The 16,026-nt window shown below is 41.8% G+C and overlaps 2 protein-coding genes across 5 annotated transcripts in view; both read left to right on the top strand.

The window, feature by feature from the left end:
• The first annotated feature begins 3,025 nt into the window (after positions 1-3,025).
• Positions 3,026-15,275, top strand: UEVLD (UEV and lactate/malate dehyrogenase domains). Of its 2 annotated transcripts, XM_080595190.1 has the most exons (13): positions 3,040-3,194; positions 4,347-4,431; positions 4,994-5,056; positions 5,986-6,149; positions 7,163-7,298; positions 8,322-8,366; positions 8,644-8,768; positions 9,368-9,473; positions 10,601-10,771; positions 11,720-11,893; positions 12,444-12,528; positions 13,172-13,295; positions 14,527-15,275. In XM_080595190.1, the coding sequence occupies exons 1-13, from the start codon at positions 3,153-3,155 to the stop codon at positions 14,689-14,691; spliced, it is 1,485 nt and encodes a 494-aa protein (XP_080451316.1). In that variant the 5' UTR covers positions 3,040-3,152; the 3' UTR covers positions 14,692-15,275. The 2 variants fall into 2 exon arrangements, with proteins under 2 accessions (XP_080451317.1, XP_080451316.1); XM_080595191.1 differs by lacking the exon at positions 8,322-8,366 and having other exon boundaries at positions 3,026-3,194.
• Positions 14,645-16,026, top strand: part of TSG101 (tumor susceptibility 101) — a 21,007-nt gene continuing 19,625 nt past the window's right edge. Inside the window, exon 1 of one of the 3 annotated variants that reach the window (XM_080595205.1) lies at positions 14,645-14,687. Coding sequence is in view for 2 of the 3 variants with exons in the window: in XM_080595203.1 (XP_080451329.1) it covers positions 15,536-15,577 (42 nt within the window). In the remaining variant the exon portion in view is untranslated. Of the gene's footprint in view, positions 14,688-15,419; positions 15,578-16,026 lie in introns of those variants that run through there. The other 2 variants (XM_080595203.1, XM_080595204.1) reach the window with 2 other exon arrangements.

Below are 16,026 nucleotides of genomic sequence, written 5' to 3'. Positions count from 1 at the left end.
TTCCTGAGACCTGTGATCTGTCCAGAGCTAAAACCAGTTTGATGGGTTTTGTGAGGAAACTGTTCCCCTGCCACTTGTGCACATAGTCTTCATTTATTCATAGACATTCAGTATCTGGGATGATCACAGAAGTACACTTCAGAAGTGAAAATTTTGCACAAGGCACATAGCTTCTATAACTTTTAATTTCTGTTCCATTACTCTTAATTTGGACAGCTCATGTTATTGCATGATTTCCTCCACTGGAGGAAGGTTCCTGAGAACCTCTTCCTTTGGCTTTGCTCATAGGTAACACAGAGATACAGAATGCCCAAGGTTAACCAGAAGATTAAGGCCAGTGTCTGAAGTATGACATTTTAGGACACAGAAGATGATGCCATTTTCCTCTTGTGTAAAACTGAATAAAATTCACAGGCCACATGCAGTAGAACTAGCTCCATGTTCCAGGAGCCTCATTTTATTTTGCTCTCTCCCTCAGCACCTGAAAAACCACAGCCTATTTTCTGTGTAACTGACCATGTCTTCTATCAAGTCTCAAAGAAAATATCTCAGTAAGAGGACCCTTAGTGCTGGCAAAATGCTGTTTTTGAATACACAGGGCAAGCTTTTATGGAGATAGGAGCTCTTAATTTATTAAGAGTTTGTTATATTGTGTATCTGCTCGATAAATACCAGTTTAAGGAAATTTCTGAAGCTTGATTGGTAGTAACATATGCAAAATGCTATGGGCACACTTAGAAGAGCACAGTATTACCAGTCCTGCTGGCTTTACCAGATGATTTGCTTTTAAAGTAAATGTGCATGTGAAAGCTTTTCTAGAGCAGAGACAGTGTTGGATAATGTAAGAGCACTGTGGTGGAGACTTGCATATGAGCTGCTGGGCAGGCAGATACATTTACTGTCTTTAAACCACCCACAGATGGCTTCAAGATGGGGCTAAGGCACGATGTGTTTATCTTCAGAACTGCATTTAACAGAACACTCCTGCTGCTCTTGGAGCTATCGGTAACTCTCCAGCTGGTCATGTTCAACCTCACTATCGTCAGCACTTCTGGCCTGTGTTGTACTTAGGCTGACTGCAGTGAGTGTGTACGCATACAGCAATGAAGCCAAAAGCCTGCAGAAAACATCTCTAGAAATGTCAATTATACTGCTAGCTTTCTTTTTGCTTAATGCAGTGGGAGGTGCTGGGTTAGGGAAGTCAGGAGCTAGCTTCCAAAGCTGAAATACAGAAGGGAACTTCAGTAATAAAAAGGTAGGAATCAAGTCTTTAACCTGTGCAACCTGATATAACTACTGGTTCAAATGAAACTATAATTTTCATCAGATCAGGTTGTGTTTATAATAAGACTCTGCCATCTTTTGGAAAAGTGTTTTTCTTAAGTTGCCTCTCTTGGCAACTTTCTGCTCTATATGTCAAGAAGCACTTTTGGAAATGGCAACCTGTGAGATGATGTGGGGGAGGAACTGCTGGAGGGTGGTGTGTGGGGTAGCAAGGCCATTATCTGTGTGGGCAGAACACCAGCTTGCTAGCAAGATATTTAATCACCTCAAGATTATATGTAATTCAATATGGAGTTATTCCTTGCATATAATGTTTAGAGCAGATTTTGAGTCAGAAGGCATAGGCACTGTTCTGAATTTAAAGAAGAGTTCAAACAGTGAATATCAAGAAATCTGGCCCTGTAGTTTGGGTGCATGCTTAGTCAGGGATGATGACCTGTAAGCCTCAAGGCAATGGTATACTACTCAGCCTTGAGATGACAGTGGTGTGTCACTACCAATAGTATATCGTTACTGTTCCAGTTTCTACAATTATTTTGGCTATATTGCACATACAGATTTTAAAAAATGTTACCAAGTGTCTAACCAAGTTTGTTACCAAGTGTTTAATACTACATATCTTTCAGATTTGCCTAGTTGTCTTTACTGTGAAATATAGAGAAATTAAAAAATGAAATTTTTGAGATAAAAAATTTACAAGTATCTTATTCTTAACCATTAGCCTCTGCTAGCACCTTTGTGAATCAAACAGTGATTTTCAAGCTGGCTTTTACAAGGGTTTAGGAGAATGTTCATGCAGATCATTCTAACAGCTCATCTTGGGATTCACTATATTCCACCCTTCAAAAAAGTACACAGCCTTCAAGTCTGTAGGAGGCTGTAGTAAAGGTAGCTGTTGTATACATCCCAGTCCAGAGTTCTCAGGTCACGATTCCTCCTGCCACAAAACCCAAGTGGCCAAGGATACCTCTCGCTTTTTACAGAGGCCCTTTACCATAGCATTTTTGTAGGGCTTGGGGATTTGCTTGCTGCTGCCATTTTGTGCATTTTGCCCTTCAATCGCTCTCCTGAAGGTTGGCAGCTTCTGCACAAATACGGGCTTCGAGAAAGGGCAGGACTGACCAAAGGGAGACCGCCAGGAAGGAGGAAAGGCAGTCCTCACCGTAACTCCTCTTCAAAGAGTTAGACATCGTACCCTACAGGTATGACTTGTCACGTGTCTCAGTGTTTCACTGACGGGAGCAGCCAAAAAGGCAGCCCAGCTGTAATGGGAAAAATATTGACAGAGAAAGAGATGTGCTGAAAAACCAGACGATGTCTGCTGCCCTGGGAACTTGGAGCATCCCTGAGGAGCACAGCTGGAGTCCTTGAGGTGCAGCTGGGTAACTCAGACATGCTGAGATACCCTTAATAAGCACAAAACTTACCTTCCTTACCACCCGGAAAAACAGCAATTTGTCTGTGAAAAGTAAAAATCAGTCTGGGAAGGCAAAAATTGCTCTAAGAAAACACCAACGCTCGGATGCTGCGAGGTAGTGTCCTGCCCTCCGCCCCCTTCCCCGGTGTCCTACGCCCCCTTCCCCGTCCCTCGCTGACTGGTCTGCAACTGGGAGCAACTGGGTGGGTGCCGCGGCAGTAACGCTTCAAAAATATTATTTAGCGAGAGAGATACGCATGCATACAGGCAATCCAGAAGTCACTACGTACTTGAGCAGCGGTGATTCACGGCGGGTTGCCACAACTCAGCTTCAAGAAGTCAGCGGCGCCCCGCAGCGGCCCTCAGGCGAGGCCGCCGCCTGCCCTCACGCGGGGCCGGGCCGGGCCGGGCCGGGCGGCGCTGGGGCGGCTGGGAGGCGGCAGCCGGCGCCATGGCGTTCGCGGCGGAGGCGCTGAGGAAGCAGCTGGGCAGGGTGCGCGGGGCCGCCGCTCCGAGGGAGACGCGGGGCGGGAGGGCAGCGTGACAGGGGACTGGGGTGGCGGGGCTCGGCCGGCCCCGCAGGGCTGGGGTCGCTGCCGGGGGAGCGGGGTTTGCCTACCTGGCTGCCGTAAGGCTGTGCCGCAGGTGGCTCGCTTGTTCGTCGGGCTGGGGACGAAGCGTGCGGGGCGCGCGGTGGGACTTCGGAAAGGGCTGTCAGTGTCCTGGGGGCTTGTCTGATAGTCCCTGCCTGCCATCTCAGGGCTCTTCAGGCAGGAATTTGTTTTCGTAGCATCCCCCTGAGGTAAAAACTTTTTAATTTCCATATGAGAAACTGAGCTATGCATACCTAACGCCAGGCTCACAAGATGAGGAATTCCCCATCTGATAGACCTCAGAAGGACTTTACGACCTATTTAATAGGAATACATATTTAATAGGAAAACAACATATTTAATAGGAATATATCTCTTGTATTATGAATATGGGGTCAGCTGGGGAGGGATGGGTTTGGTTCACAGCCAGGTGTGTCAACGCTTACAACAACGTCTTACATTCAAGCTGTGTGGCTGCTCCTCGCTTGGGCACCTTTGATTTTTCAGCCGCTCGGCTTTGCAGCGTCCCGTCAGACCGAACAGCAAGAAGCTGACTAAAGGGCGTTTCTTGTCCGCAGCTTTGCGTTTTCACATGCAAGGGGGAAAATAATGGTGCTGTGTAAGCAGCTCTAGCTATGGTTCTGGTGGGGGGTCTTGCTGAAGAGCAGGTAGGTTTTAGCTGCGGCTTTGTGGCAAGTATCGCAGCGCGGTGAGCCTCGTAGGGCGCTCAGGACTGGCTCAGCCCCCTGTAGCGGCTGTCTCTGCTTACACCGACAGGAAGGGGGAGGAATGGTATATGCAGAATGAGGTCAGAAATTGAGTTCTAGTGTTGCAACAGCAGACCCGTGATACTTTCAAAGCTTTTTTTGGTATCAGCTGTTTAAAGCATTTATCTCATGCCAAAGCTATTTATAATGCTACAAGTAATTGTTATCTGCCCCTTCTTGTGTTTCCACTTTCTCTTGGTTCCGTCTCCCTGTCTCTGGTAATAAAAGAAATGGCCTTTGAAAGGAAAATTTTTTCTTTTTTTTTTCTCTCTCCCTGCTTTTCAGTATAAGTTCAGGGATCTGACCATAGAAGAACTGAAGACTGTTAACAAGACCTACCCTAACTTCACGTTCTCCATGAACACATACAGTAAGAAGTGATACAGTTACTTTGAATGATTCTTACTTGCCGTAAATTCAGATTGTGTATAATGTGAATGTCTTCCAGGTGCTTTCCTACCTTTATTCTGACTTGCAGCAAAATTCCTCTTGCTATGTGACTATTTTTGAAGAAAGCATGCGTATAAAAACCTAATTTTAATGTGTCAATAATTGTAGAAGGTTTATTCTTTAAATTTCTTTGTGTAACAGCATTTTCCCAAATCCTGTGATTCTATTTAAGGAAATTTTATGTCTTTAGCTTGTGAAGTCTAGTTTCTAGGTTCCTTCAGAAAGACTGAATGTTCTTATGACACCAGAATTTCAGAGGAGAAGTGATTTTCAGACTAGTGATATCCTTAGTTTTACCAGCACAGTCTTCATTAAGATTCCATTAAGGAGTTATCACAAAGGAGGATGGGGGGGACGCAGCAGACAACACTTTTGTAACATTGGTGAATAAAGCAATGTATTTGATTTCTAAAATAGAAATAGCAGTGTATGTTTGTAGTTGTGGATGTGATTGCCATAATAATTTTGATTTTTAACTTCAGCCTTCAAGGATGGATCCCAGAAAGACCTCCTGAATTTCAGTGGTACTGTTCCAGTGAAATATGGTAAGAGTAATTGAATGTAATTTCATTACTAGTTATGAATCTAATTGTAAAATGTGCTGGGTACGGCCTCCCAACAACATACCATGCTGATTGGTCATGGAGAATCTTAGAAAAACGTGTGGCTAAAGTAGTAAAGATGACTTTTCTGCTCTGGCAGCCAGATGGGAGCAGTGGGGAAAAAACGAGAGTGCTGATACTCATTTCCAGCAGCCAAAAGGAGTTAAGTTTGCTCCTAAATGTGTTGTAAATGAAGTGGAATGTTAAAATCAAACATGAAAACCATGCCTCTAAATTATTAAATTAAGTTGTGTTAGCATGCATATACGAGATGAGGTACCCTTTCTCATTTTGGGTATGCTCAGGGCTAATGTACACACACTATAGGATCAAATACCCAAGAATGGGAATGAATACAAGTCTGTGGTCGTGCCTTTGGGATCCTGGTATTGCTGGTGTTGGTTTCTGAACTGCAGCTTCAGTAAAGGTGGCTCTAAAAGATTTTGCCTAAATTGGCAGAAGCTGCTTCTGCTCCATAAACAAGTATCTTCATGCACACATAGGTGTTGAAATAAGACATGAGATAAGTCAATTAAATAAATAAAAAATCATATAGTGTGACAGATTTATTTGCCTAGAGAACTGGACACGTTGGCTGACAGAGAATACCCAAGGGAAAAAAAAACAACAACAAGAAGAAAAAACCTTACATTAATCAAGACTCAATCAGTGGCATGTCAAGTTGATCCAGACAAGTCCGCTTTTGTAAAGTGGCCTAAGTAACATAAATGCTTTTGAGTGCAAAACTAGAAAGTGATTTGTCTGGCTTTTTTTCTTTGTTATTATGAAATGTGAATCACATGCACACACACCTGTTTTTTGTTTCTTCTCAGTGCAGAGGTTGGTAATGGTTTTTGGTTTGTGTTGAACAGGTAATTCCTATAACATACCTATTTGTCTGTGGATTTTGGATTCTCATCCCTTTGCTCCCCCCATTTGCTTCTTGAAGCCGACTGCGAACATGGGCATTTCAGTGGGAAAGCATGTTGATGCTCATGGCAGGATTTATTTGCCCTACCTGCAAAACTGGAGCCATGTAAGAGGGGCAGCAGGGGAAGGAGGTGTCTGGGAATAGTGTCTGATGTTATATGGAGAGGGGTGGATAGGGTCTGGGGCTTTTTGTTTTCTGCGTTGATGTTAAATGTGTAATGATTATGCAAAGAGAAGCAGAATGTTAGCACCTCTTGAAATTACAGCTTTCAGCCAGTATGATGTGATCATAAGGAAAATTGCAATTGATTGTAAAGACAATTATTTTAGGCTGAATAAGAATGGGATTGAGTTTGTTACAAAGTATTGTAAGGCCTGTGTTGACTCTTTGATGTTTTCCCCTTTGTTGCAGTGAATAATGAATAATAATAGTAGACAAATTGAGTATCCCTGGAACGTTCAGTGGAAGTTCTGATGTTTTGGGGATGTCTTTTTTCAATAGAACTATGCAAATCATTAGAGATTCAAAAGCCAGTGCTGTTGCTAAATAATTTTATGCACCATTAAATAACTTACTTAAATATGACTGTCAGGCCAGCAAAAGTGATTTAATGAAAGCTAGTTTTCGAAAAAGGATAGGATATATTTTCCATAATTAATAGAGAAATTCCCATGGGAATTGTTTCTATTGCTCAAACTTCCACTGTCTTCTTGCCCAAAGAAGAACTGAATCACCAAAGCTGTGCTCAGTTAAGCTCATCTAAGAAGGAAACTGTCTTTCCTCTAGCTAAGATTTGCCCTGTTTATATTATTTGATGTAGCTAGATCAAAGGCCTTCATATGTCCATGGATGCTTTCAAAAACTAGTTGCACTGGTCATTTAAATTCTGTAATTCCTTTTTGTTACATTCCTTTTAAGCTGCACTCCTGTTTGAAAAGTATCTTCTTAAAAAGTGATGCTTTTCTTTACCTTAAATCTTTCCATGTTAAGGGTGTCAATATTTATAATTTTATCAGATTTTGTATAGCTATGACTCTTTATGAAACTGCTTCAGTTTACAGTTGATACTGGTATGTGGCAAAGCTAGTCAGCTATTTTGTCATATTCCTGTATTTCAGCCTAAATCAACTATTGTTGGATTAATCAAGGAAATGATTGCAAAATTTGAGGAAGAGCTCCCTCTGTATTCATTGTCATCTTCTGACGCAGCCAGGCAATCAGAACTTCTCTCCTACATTGCAAAGATTACTGAAGGTGTGGATATTTTCGTATATTGGTGATGTTCTAACGCATTATACTTATTAGTTATTGTACTTATTAATTTATTGTTATTACTTTATATCACAAAGATGCTTGCATAACGTTAACATCTGAATTTTTGGTGCTTGCATGTCCACAGTGTTTGGTGTTTTCTCTTAAGAGCCTCTTTTGGAATAGAGAGCTCAGACTCTCTTTACTTGAATAAGCGGTTCGTTTTGGTTATTTGCATTTAAGCCCACTGAAAAATGCTGCACACTTAGCACTACTTATTTGTAGGAAATTACTGCAAGAAAATTCATTGTGAAATCTTGTGGAAAGAAAATATGATTTTAGAACAAACAAGTTGATTTTACCCCATCACAGTCATACGTTCCCTCAGATCTCACTTGCTCGCGCTCTCACATCGGTATTTGCAAGCCCTGAGACCTGTAAGCCCACAGCGACTGGTGTGCAGCACTGAGGACAAGGAGTGCTGGTGTTTAGGCCATACTGTGTCTCTTGGGTTCTTCTCGTTCAGTGGTGGCAAGCTGATTTTGGTCTTGTCTTTTACAACCTTCAGGAGTGGATGCTCTTTGGCATCTTTTGCCTCACTGTTTTATCTCACCTATTGTAAGTCTTGGGCAAAATTCCTGAATTTCACAGTTCTCATGATTTACTTATCTGGGTATTCTATGGCTCCAGTGCTGTTCTTCGTCTTGACACATACTCTTCAGGTCAATCCTTTCTTCTTTTAATGAAATCACAGATGATCATCTGTGGCAACTAGTGCAAATCCTTCCCTTTGAACCCTTTTCTGCTGTTTCGTCTGGTAATAGTGTACACAGACACGTTTGTGAGCACACTCGTGTATGCTATACATGTTTCCAATCAATTGATCTTAATGTTTCTGTTACAAATCTCTGTGTGTTATACTCAGAATGGGAATTGTTGCATTACCAGTATCATTAGCTAAACGGTCGTTGTATTTTAATCAAACTTGATTTTGAATGTCTTTTCAAAATTTTAACTCTTTTACAGATTTTCTGACCCTGGTATATATTCATGCCTGTAGCAGTAGCAAAGGTAGTATTGTTTCTATGGTCTTGGTGTCTAGTTGCTGCTTATTATTACGCTCATACGTTCCATTTAGTGAGAAAACATTCCTATTGAGAGAGGAGTATGTGTGCGTTACACCTTTGGAGTTAGTTAGGATGATTTTCCATGGTCAGACTTGACCACTATTTTGAAGAAGCTTATGTAAGTTGGTTTAACTCCAGCTGTGATCCTTTATGAAGCATCGATACTTGTATTGATGTAGTATGGACCAGCACATCAGTTTGTGTTTTCCTTTTAATTGTAGGAGAAACTGACACGAAATCAAAGAGTAAAACTGGTGGAGACAAAAATGAAGGGCGTTTCAGCAAAATCACTGTGGTTGGAGCTGGAGATCTTGGCATTGCCTGTGTGCTAGCGGTTGCAGCAAAGGTATGTAATTAATGTAAATAGCTACAGACCTGATTAATATAGAGGCTTCCAACCTAGTTCTTAGTGTCTGACACACAGAACTAGCTCAGCATTTTCAATAGTCGTGTCACTGCTTATGTCATTTGCCTCTTCCCTTCAGTTAATTTATGGATGCACAGAAGTGATAGTTTCTGCTGTTTTCTCAGTCAGCTTTTGTAAATACAAAGGATTGAATTAGGAATTCACTTACTTTGAAAATCCTTTGTTAATAGGTTGTTGCCTAAGCTGTGGCCTGTTAGAATTGGGATCTCCTCGTCACCTGGAAAGGGGTTTTATAGCTGCAATACGGTGCAGACCATCTATATGCTCAGAGACAATCTTTATTACTTTCTAGAGATGTTTTTGTTAATTTGTTTCATAATGCCTTATTTTCCAATTCAACTCATTAAACTAATTCTCTTTTTCTTGTGATTTGTCAGTAATTTTGGTGAGGTCTGCCCATATTGCCTATTTTATACACAGTACAACAAATGCTGTTTTGAATTGGAGAAAGAGCTGGTTTTATTCCCACCACTGGCAAGAACAACTTGTGTTTTATTGTTGAACTGTTATTCATTTAGGGTGTTGCAGACAAGGTGGTTCTTCTGGATCTTTCTGAAGGTGCAGCAAAAGGTGGAACCATGGACTTGGAGATCTTTGCTCTGCCAAATGTGGAGATCAGCAAAGGTACTAGGTCTCATTGCTGGAATGGCTTTAGTTGCAGAGGTTGAGGTGATGTAGCTCGATAGCTCTTCCACGGTAGGAGATGGAACTGAATTGAGCAACATCTTTCATCCTCATTTTTCCTTGCTTGCCTGTGATGTTTTTATGTTCCTTGGACCCTCCACAAGACAAAATTGAGGAGGCTTTCACATCAGGCTTCTGAGGTGATTTATCTTTGTCTGGGGTCAGGGATGCGTTCTGGTTTCACCAAGCATCTTACTTGATTATTCTGTTTCCACCTGACATTGCCTGTTCTACATCCTTTGATCTTACCTTGCAGATGTTGCTGCTAGCACATTTTTGTTCCTGAACCCTGCTTGTTGAACTGTACCACAAATCTCTGTTCGTGCTTTTGTGCACCTGTTACATATTTATGTTTCTCTCTGATAGTGGAAGCTTGTATGTCGTTGCTGATGATGCTATTAGTAGTGTCACAGTGTTACGTAATGCTTCTGTACTGTAACCTGTTAGTGTGCTTATGTCTAGGTTTGGGGCAGGCTGGTATTACGTCGTTTAGTAAGCTTACACTTTGTAGGTGTGCTAGGCGTTTGCTTTGGCTGCAGCTGGTTTCAGAAGTGGTATTACAGTCGGGTAACATCGTAGGCTAACATAAGTAGGCTTTTGGAACTCTTCTTATGGCTGTCTACACGTCCTTCATTGAGCTAAAAGAACAAATAAGGATAAAGGAGTAAAGTCTCTGCCCTTCTTTTACAAGTCAGAAGAAGAATGAAGCAGCCTTTTCATGGGTGGATTTTTTTCCCTTGCCAAGAAAATTAAGTTTAGAAAGCTTATATATCAAAACTGTATATGTGTTATCCGGTTTGTGCTTTGTAGCCTTGGGCAAACTTCAGTCTGTCTTCTGTGTTGCCCACTATGAAATAGGAAGAGTGGTTCTGTGGGAGAGCTGTGTTTTGCAGGTGCTGTGGAAGTGCCCCACATTCCAGTTGCGGGGTGGGGTTGAGACATGAGGGGAAGAATCCCTAACTTAAGCTGCATGCTGCAGTTAAGCATTTAGGACAGCATTTTGGTTTGCATCTGAAACTTGATAAAGTAACATAAATTTTTAAAACACATTCTGTTTATATTTCCAGATTTTTCTGCTTCAGCTGATTCGAAAGTTGTGGTGCTCACGGTTAACTCTCTGGGTGATGCTCAGACTTACCTTGATGTCATACAGAGCAATGTGGACTTGTTCAGGGGAATTATCCCAGCAGTATCACGCTACAGTCAGAACTCCGTTCTGCTTGTTGCTTCCCATCCAGGTGCGCTGGTACTTCACCTAATGTTCTGTCCCTGCAATGGCTTTCTTTTTGGGCTGTTTTAAAAGTACATTACTGCAGAATGCACCCACTTAGTCAGAAATTCTTGGTACTCTGAAAGATATTTTCCTTTTCAGCATTGAGCAGGACACTGTCTTTGAGGGGGTTTTTCTTAACTGTTACCAAGGTAAAAGAAAATAGCGTACTTTGTTTTGTTTAAAAGGTATGTATTTCTGCATATTTCTGTATGTAGCTTAAATGTCGCTGTACCTACAAGTTTAGCATCCATTAGCTGCTGTCTTGTCAGCTGTTTTATGTGTGCGTTTCTCCTGTGCAGTAAGCATAGATGTGTGTGTGTCGTGTGCCATGTGATCAGACTCGCAGACTACTAATAGGTGTAATGTAGTGTCACTAGTGAACATTGCAGCTGTATTGGGGGGGGGAAATCCAAATCTCTTTGGTAAGGAATACTGTGAAATAAGAAAAGCAAAACACAACTTAAAGGGCAAGAACTATGTGTGACCTTGTCTGTCCTGCAAACAGGCTGAAGACATTGCTAGCCCTTTTCTATTTTTCAAGTGCTTCGTGGCCTTCCTATCATTTAGAGCTGTGGAAATGGAAAAAAGATTTCCTGCCTTGTGGGGAGGAAGAAACTCTGGCTGCATTAAACTTAGAAGCACATGAGGGCTTTGGTATAGGGAAACATAGTGACTCATTTTGAAGTTTCCCTTGACTTCTCTTAAAACTTAACTTGGTCTGTGAATCTTCTTTGCCTTCTCCCCACCTGACCTGGTGTTTTGGTTGAACGGAACTACTGAAGTGTTCATGCATGCTTTTGCCTTTTCTAAAGAAAACAAGTCCATCCTGAGTTTTGTAACTGACTAATAGTTTACAGTTGGGCTGAGTTTTGATTGATCCTTTATTGTCAGCATATTTTTCTTTCACATATAGTTGAAGTAATGACGTATGTGTCATGGAAGCTCAGTGCATTTCCCAAAAGTAGAGTTATTGGAGTAGGTGGCAATCTGGATACCGAGAGATTTCAGTATACACTCGCAAACCTTTTGCAAGCACAGGCACTGGGAAAAGATGCTTGGATTGTTGGTGAACAAGGGGAAGACAAAGGTAAAGTGATACGGTGTCATGACTGTGAGTATTTAATGTTCTGGCAGTACTTAACTAATTGAGAAAAGTATTGAAGGTAGTCATGAACAGGGTAGTAAAATTTTTATAATGTAGTTCAAAAGAATAAGATTCTGGTCTATGACCAGGTCTGTAGACCTGGGGTGTTTGCAAAAGTATTTTACGTTTGTCACAGTAAAAGAAAATACAACCTTGAATGCTTTTTAATTGGTGTAACGATGTAGATTAGATTGAAAGAGAAAGGAAGTGTGCTATAATGTGTAGCAGGCTACTGCTAATGTAAAAATTATTGCCTATTAATTCATTTTTAAGCAAGTGTCTCTGGTCAAGTACTACTTCAGAGTTTTATTTCATCTGTCTAGAGACCCTTAGTGGGTCATCAACTACATTTGTCTTGTTACGGGGGAAGGAAAGTTTGGAACCTTGCTTTTTTTTTTTTTTTTTTTTTCTTTCCCTTTTCCCCACCCTGTCTGGTCCCTATTTTAGTCACTGTTTAGATGTAGATTTAAATGCTATGTTTGTTTCTATCTAGTACTCTCATGGACCAGTTGTAACTCACTTGCAAATCAAACTGAAACAATGGCTGCTCATAATTCAAAGGAAAAAGTGGCTAACAGGTAATGCCATTATAATCTTAAGGTTTTTCCTTCATGTTCAAATACTTGAAGTTTGCAGGGATTTTGTTTTTCTTCTGTTCTTCATGAAGAGGAGGAAGTTTGCTCTAAAATTTCCACAGTTTCTGAGTTTCTATGAATGTGTAGGTCTGCGTGTCACTCATTTTTATGTAAGAGTATATACCTGCTGATTTTCTAATGTTTTTAATAATGTTGTGTCTGCAATGGTATCTAATGACAAGACAAGCTTTGTAGAATATACGTGAGAACATCAGAGCTGCCGGTTCAATTATGTCCGTTTTAAAAAAAAAAAGGGGGGGGGGGGCAAGCTTTCTGGCATATTTTTCTCAGAGTTTGTGCAGAAGCAGTTTACTTCAAAGTGAAGTAGAAGTTTGGATCAATTTACCTGATTTATTTATCCACTCCTTGACAGAAAAAGGAATTGTTACTACTGTGGGTAAAATATATATTAATAATTTCTTGAAGGAATGTCTTTATTCTCTTCTGTTGTTTCCCAAATAAAAGAGTCATGTTTTTATGATATGCTTATATGCCTGTAGGGTTTTACATATGAACCAAAAAAAAGTAATAATTTAAATAATGAAAATCTAAACAGCGTTTTCTCCCCTTTTTGTGGTTTATGTAGAGCTATGGAAATCCTAAAGGGAAAAGGTCAGAGATCTTGGTCTGTTGGGCTCTCAGTTGCTGATTTGACTGACAGTATACTGAAAGATAAAAGAAAGGTTCATTCTGTATCCACCCTGGCAAAGGTAAATGGGTTATCTTTTGGTTGGCACTGTAATGATGTTATTTATACTGGAAAGCCTCTGTTCAGAAGTAGCACTGTTTTCATGACTTTCTTCCAACAACCACCTTCAGTTCTAGTCCAAGCGAAGCATAAACCAGTTGTTGTGTTAACCTGAAACCAATATTAAAAGTGGATTGTCTTACCCCAAAATACAAATGTTTAGATGGAAAATGTGGTCAAGGTTGCTGACCAGCTCCCCAGGAACAGCTGGATTTGGCAAACGAAGAGAAATGTGTCACAATTTAAGTGCTCATTGTTGAATGTAGATTTTTGTGGGGACCAAAAGAGTTCAGTATCATTTATTAAAGTATAAATTTTCTGACATTATTTTATTTGACCAGCTTTGAAACAGCTGTTTTTGTTACTCCTTGATTCTTTACATTGAGGAAATCATTAAACTCCATTTAACTTAAAATTGTAGACTAGACTTTGTGCGGAGTTTACCCAAGAGGCTTCATTAAAGCTCTAAGTCATTTCAAATGAGTAAAAAAGAGGTAGAAGCATTTATTGGTCACTTCTACTTACAGGACTTGGAAAGATGGTTCACGTTCTCAGTGCACGGAAGTTGAGCACAAAAGGCTGCTCACTGTAATCAAGTACAGATATACAGCTCATTTCATCATTGTGTTTTCAAGTGAAGTTTTTAATTCTTTATGAACTAAATGCAAAAGTAGAGGAGTCTCTTAAACTACAGTTAAACTTACTAGTTAGAGTAACTACAGAAAGTAAAATTTCATGTACAGATCCTAAAAAGAAACAAAATCAATAGTGTAAACTTGAGCTACAATGATGTAACGTTGGTGAAGTCTCTCACAGAATGAATACATGATCAATACTCAAAAAATATTCCCAGGAGGGATTTTTGTTTTCCCAAAGAAATTCCCCAGCTAAATTGTATCTTGTAGTATCAGCTTGGCCTGCATTGTAAAGGTCTGATATATTTATGTTGGGAAACTCTTCCAAGTGTAGCATGATTCAAGATATTTTTTAATTCACACTGTAATATCTTATAGTTTCTGTACAGTAAAGCATTGCACGGGGTCTAAAAAGTGGAATTCGAGCTATGCAAAATCATGCCATGTGATGAAATCTCCTTGCTTAATTAACATTATCAAGTCACTTTGTGGTTCTGTGCTTCAGATAAAGATCAGCAGAAATAAATAACTGACAGTGTTCTTTGCATGTTGTTTCAGGGATGTTGCAATATAAACAGTGAAGTATTTTTAAGTCTTCCATGTATTCTTGGAACCAGTGGAGTGATTGAAGTGGTCAAACTAGAAGAAGATCCATCAGTGCAAGAGAAACTGCAGAGCAGTGCAGGATCAATTCATGACCTTCAGCAGCAGCTCAAACTGTAAGCACCAGGGAAGCCGCAGCGTCTGCTCACAGAAGCTGGAGATCTGCTGGGCACAACTGGTTGCTCAGTGTATACGGTTTTCTGTATAAGACAAGATTTTTTTTAATTTGCCTACCACAGTGCTTTCTTTATGTGGATTTGGTTTACATTATTTAACACTGCACTGCCCGGTACAAATTTCTGTCTTGAAAAGTGCACTTTGGGTAACCAAAATGTGGAGATGAATGTGCAAGAATGCTTTATGTAAATTCAGGTGATATTTGTCTGTAGTATTTCCTTTTTCCCCAGCTAATTATGGCCTGATTCTTGTTTTATTCCTAACTTCGCACCTCAGTAGGACACCGTCTAGGACAGGAGCTTACCCAGCTCCTTGGACACTCCAGCGAGAATCCTTCCTCCTCGTTCCAAGCGCTGCCTGAGGGACTTGTGTAGCACATGGCTGGTTGTAAGGCAGCTCGTAGGGGCAGCAGGGGCTGCGCTTTGGGAGCTTGATCTTTTGTACTTAATGTCTAACGTCAATGCACTCCGTCCTTGTGGGTTATGAAGGGGGATAAAAGCCTGATTTAATAGTACGCTGAAGAATTACATATGGATTTCTGTTGTACGTTTAATGATGCCTGAGGCTTTCTGGCCGTGACTGGTACATTTTGTGAGGGCGCTCAGGGCATCGAGGGGCGCCCCTCAGGGGCAGCTGGGGCACCACAGGGTTCAGATGGCAGCGGGGGGGAGGGGGGGAGAGGCGGGGCCGGGCGGAAGGCGCCGCCCGGGAAGTGCCGTCAGGGCCGGGCGGAAGCTGCCTCGCGGGCGCTTCCTGTTTGGGCCGGGGGCGGGCGGGCGGCGCCGCCATGGCGTTCTCGGAGAGCCAGCTGAAGAAGATGCTCGCCAAGGTAGCGCCGCGGCGGGGCGGCGGCTGCCCCCGGCGGCGGGGGGGCGCGGGCTGAGGGGCGCGGCGGGTCGGGGGGCCGCGGGGGCGTGGGGAAGGGAAGGGAATGGAAGGGAGCCGTACGGTCAGCTTTGTGCCTCAGGACCCGAAAGCCGTGGCAGGGTGAGGCGTTATTCCTCGCCGGGCTCGCTCGGAGGCACGTAGTGACGGCTGTGGTGTTCTGCGGGCGAAAAGCGAGCCTCGTCCAGCTGCTGGGAGTGACAGCCCCCGAGGTACCCAGAAGTACCCGTCTCTAGGCACCTAACGGGAGTTATGGGCTTTGTTCTGGGGGATGTTGTTGTAATAAAGTTCAGTCGTATTGTTTGCACAATGTAAACGTGACATATGATAGACAAAGATCTGATCAAAACGGATGGGTCCTTCACCTGCAAAGGATCAGAAGCACCTCTCCTG

Source organism: Anser brachyrhynchus (genome assembly GCF_964034855.1).
Source record: "Anser brachyrhynchus genome assembly, chromosome: 5".
NCBI lineage: Eukaryota > Metazoa > Chordata > Aves > Anseriformes > Anatidae > Anser > Anser brachyrhynchus.
The sequence above is the reverse complement of the archived record's forward strand: the minus strand, read 5'-3'. Positions and strand labels throughout refer to the sequence as shown.

Coding starts and splice junctions, on each gene's coding strand:
- UEVLD (XM_080595190.1), top strand. CDS start 3,153: ATGGCGTTCGCGGCGGAGGCGCTGAGGAAGCAGCTGGGCAGG. Junction 10,772..11,719: donor GCTTGTTGCTTCCCATCCAG/GTGCGCTGGTAC, acceptor TTTCACATATAG/TTGAAGTAATGACGTATGTG. Junction 12,529..13,171: donor AAGGAAAAAGTGGCTAACAG/GTAATGCCATTA, acceptor TGGTTTATGTAG/AGCTATGGAAATCCTAAAGG.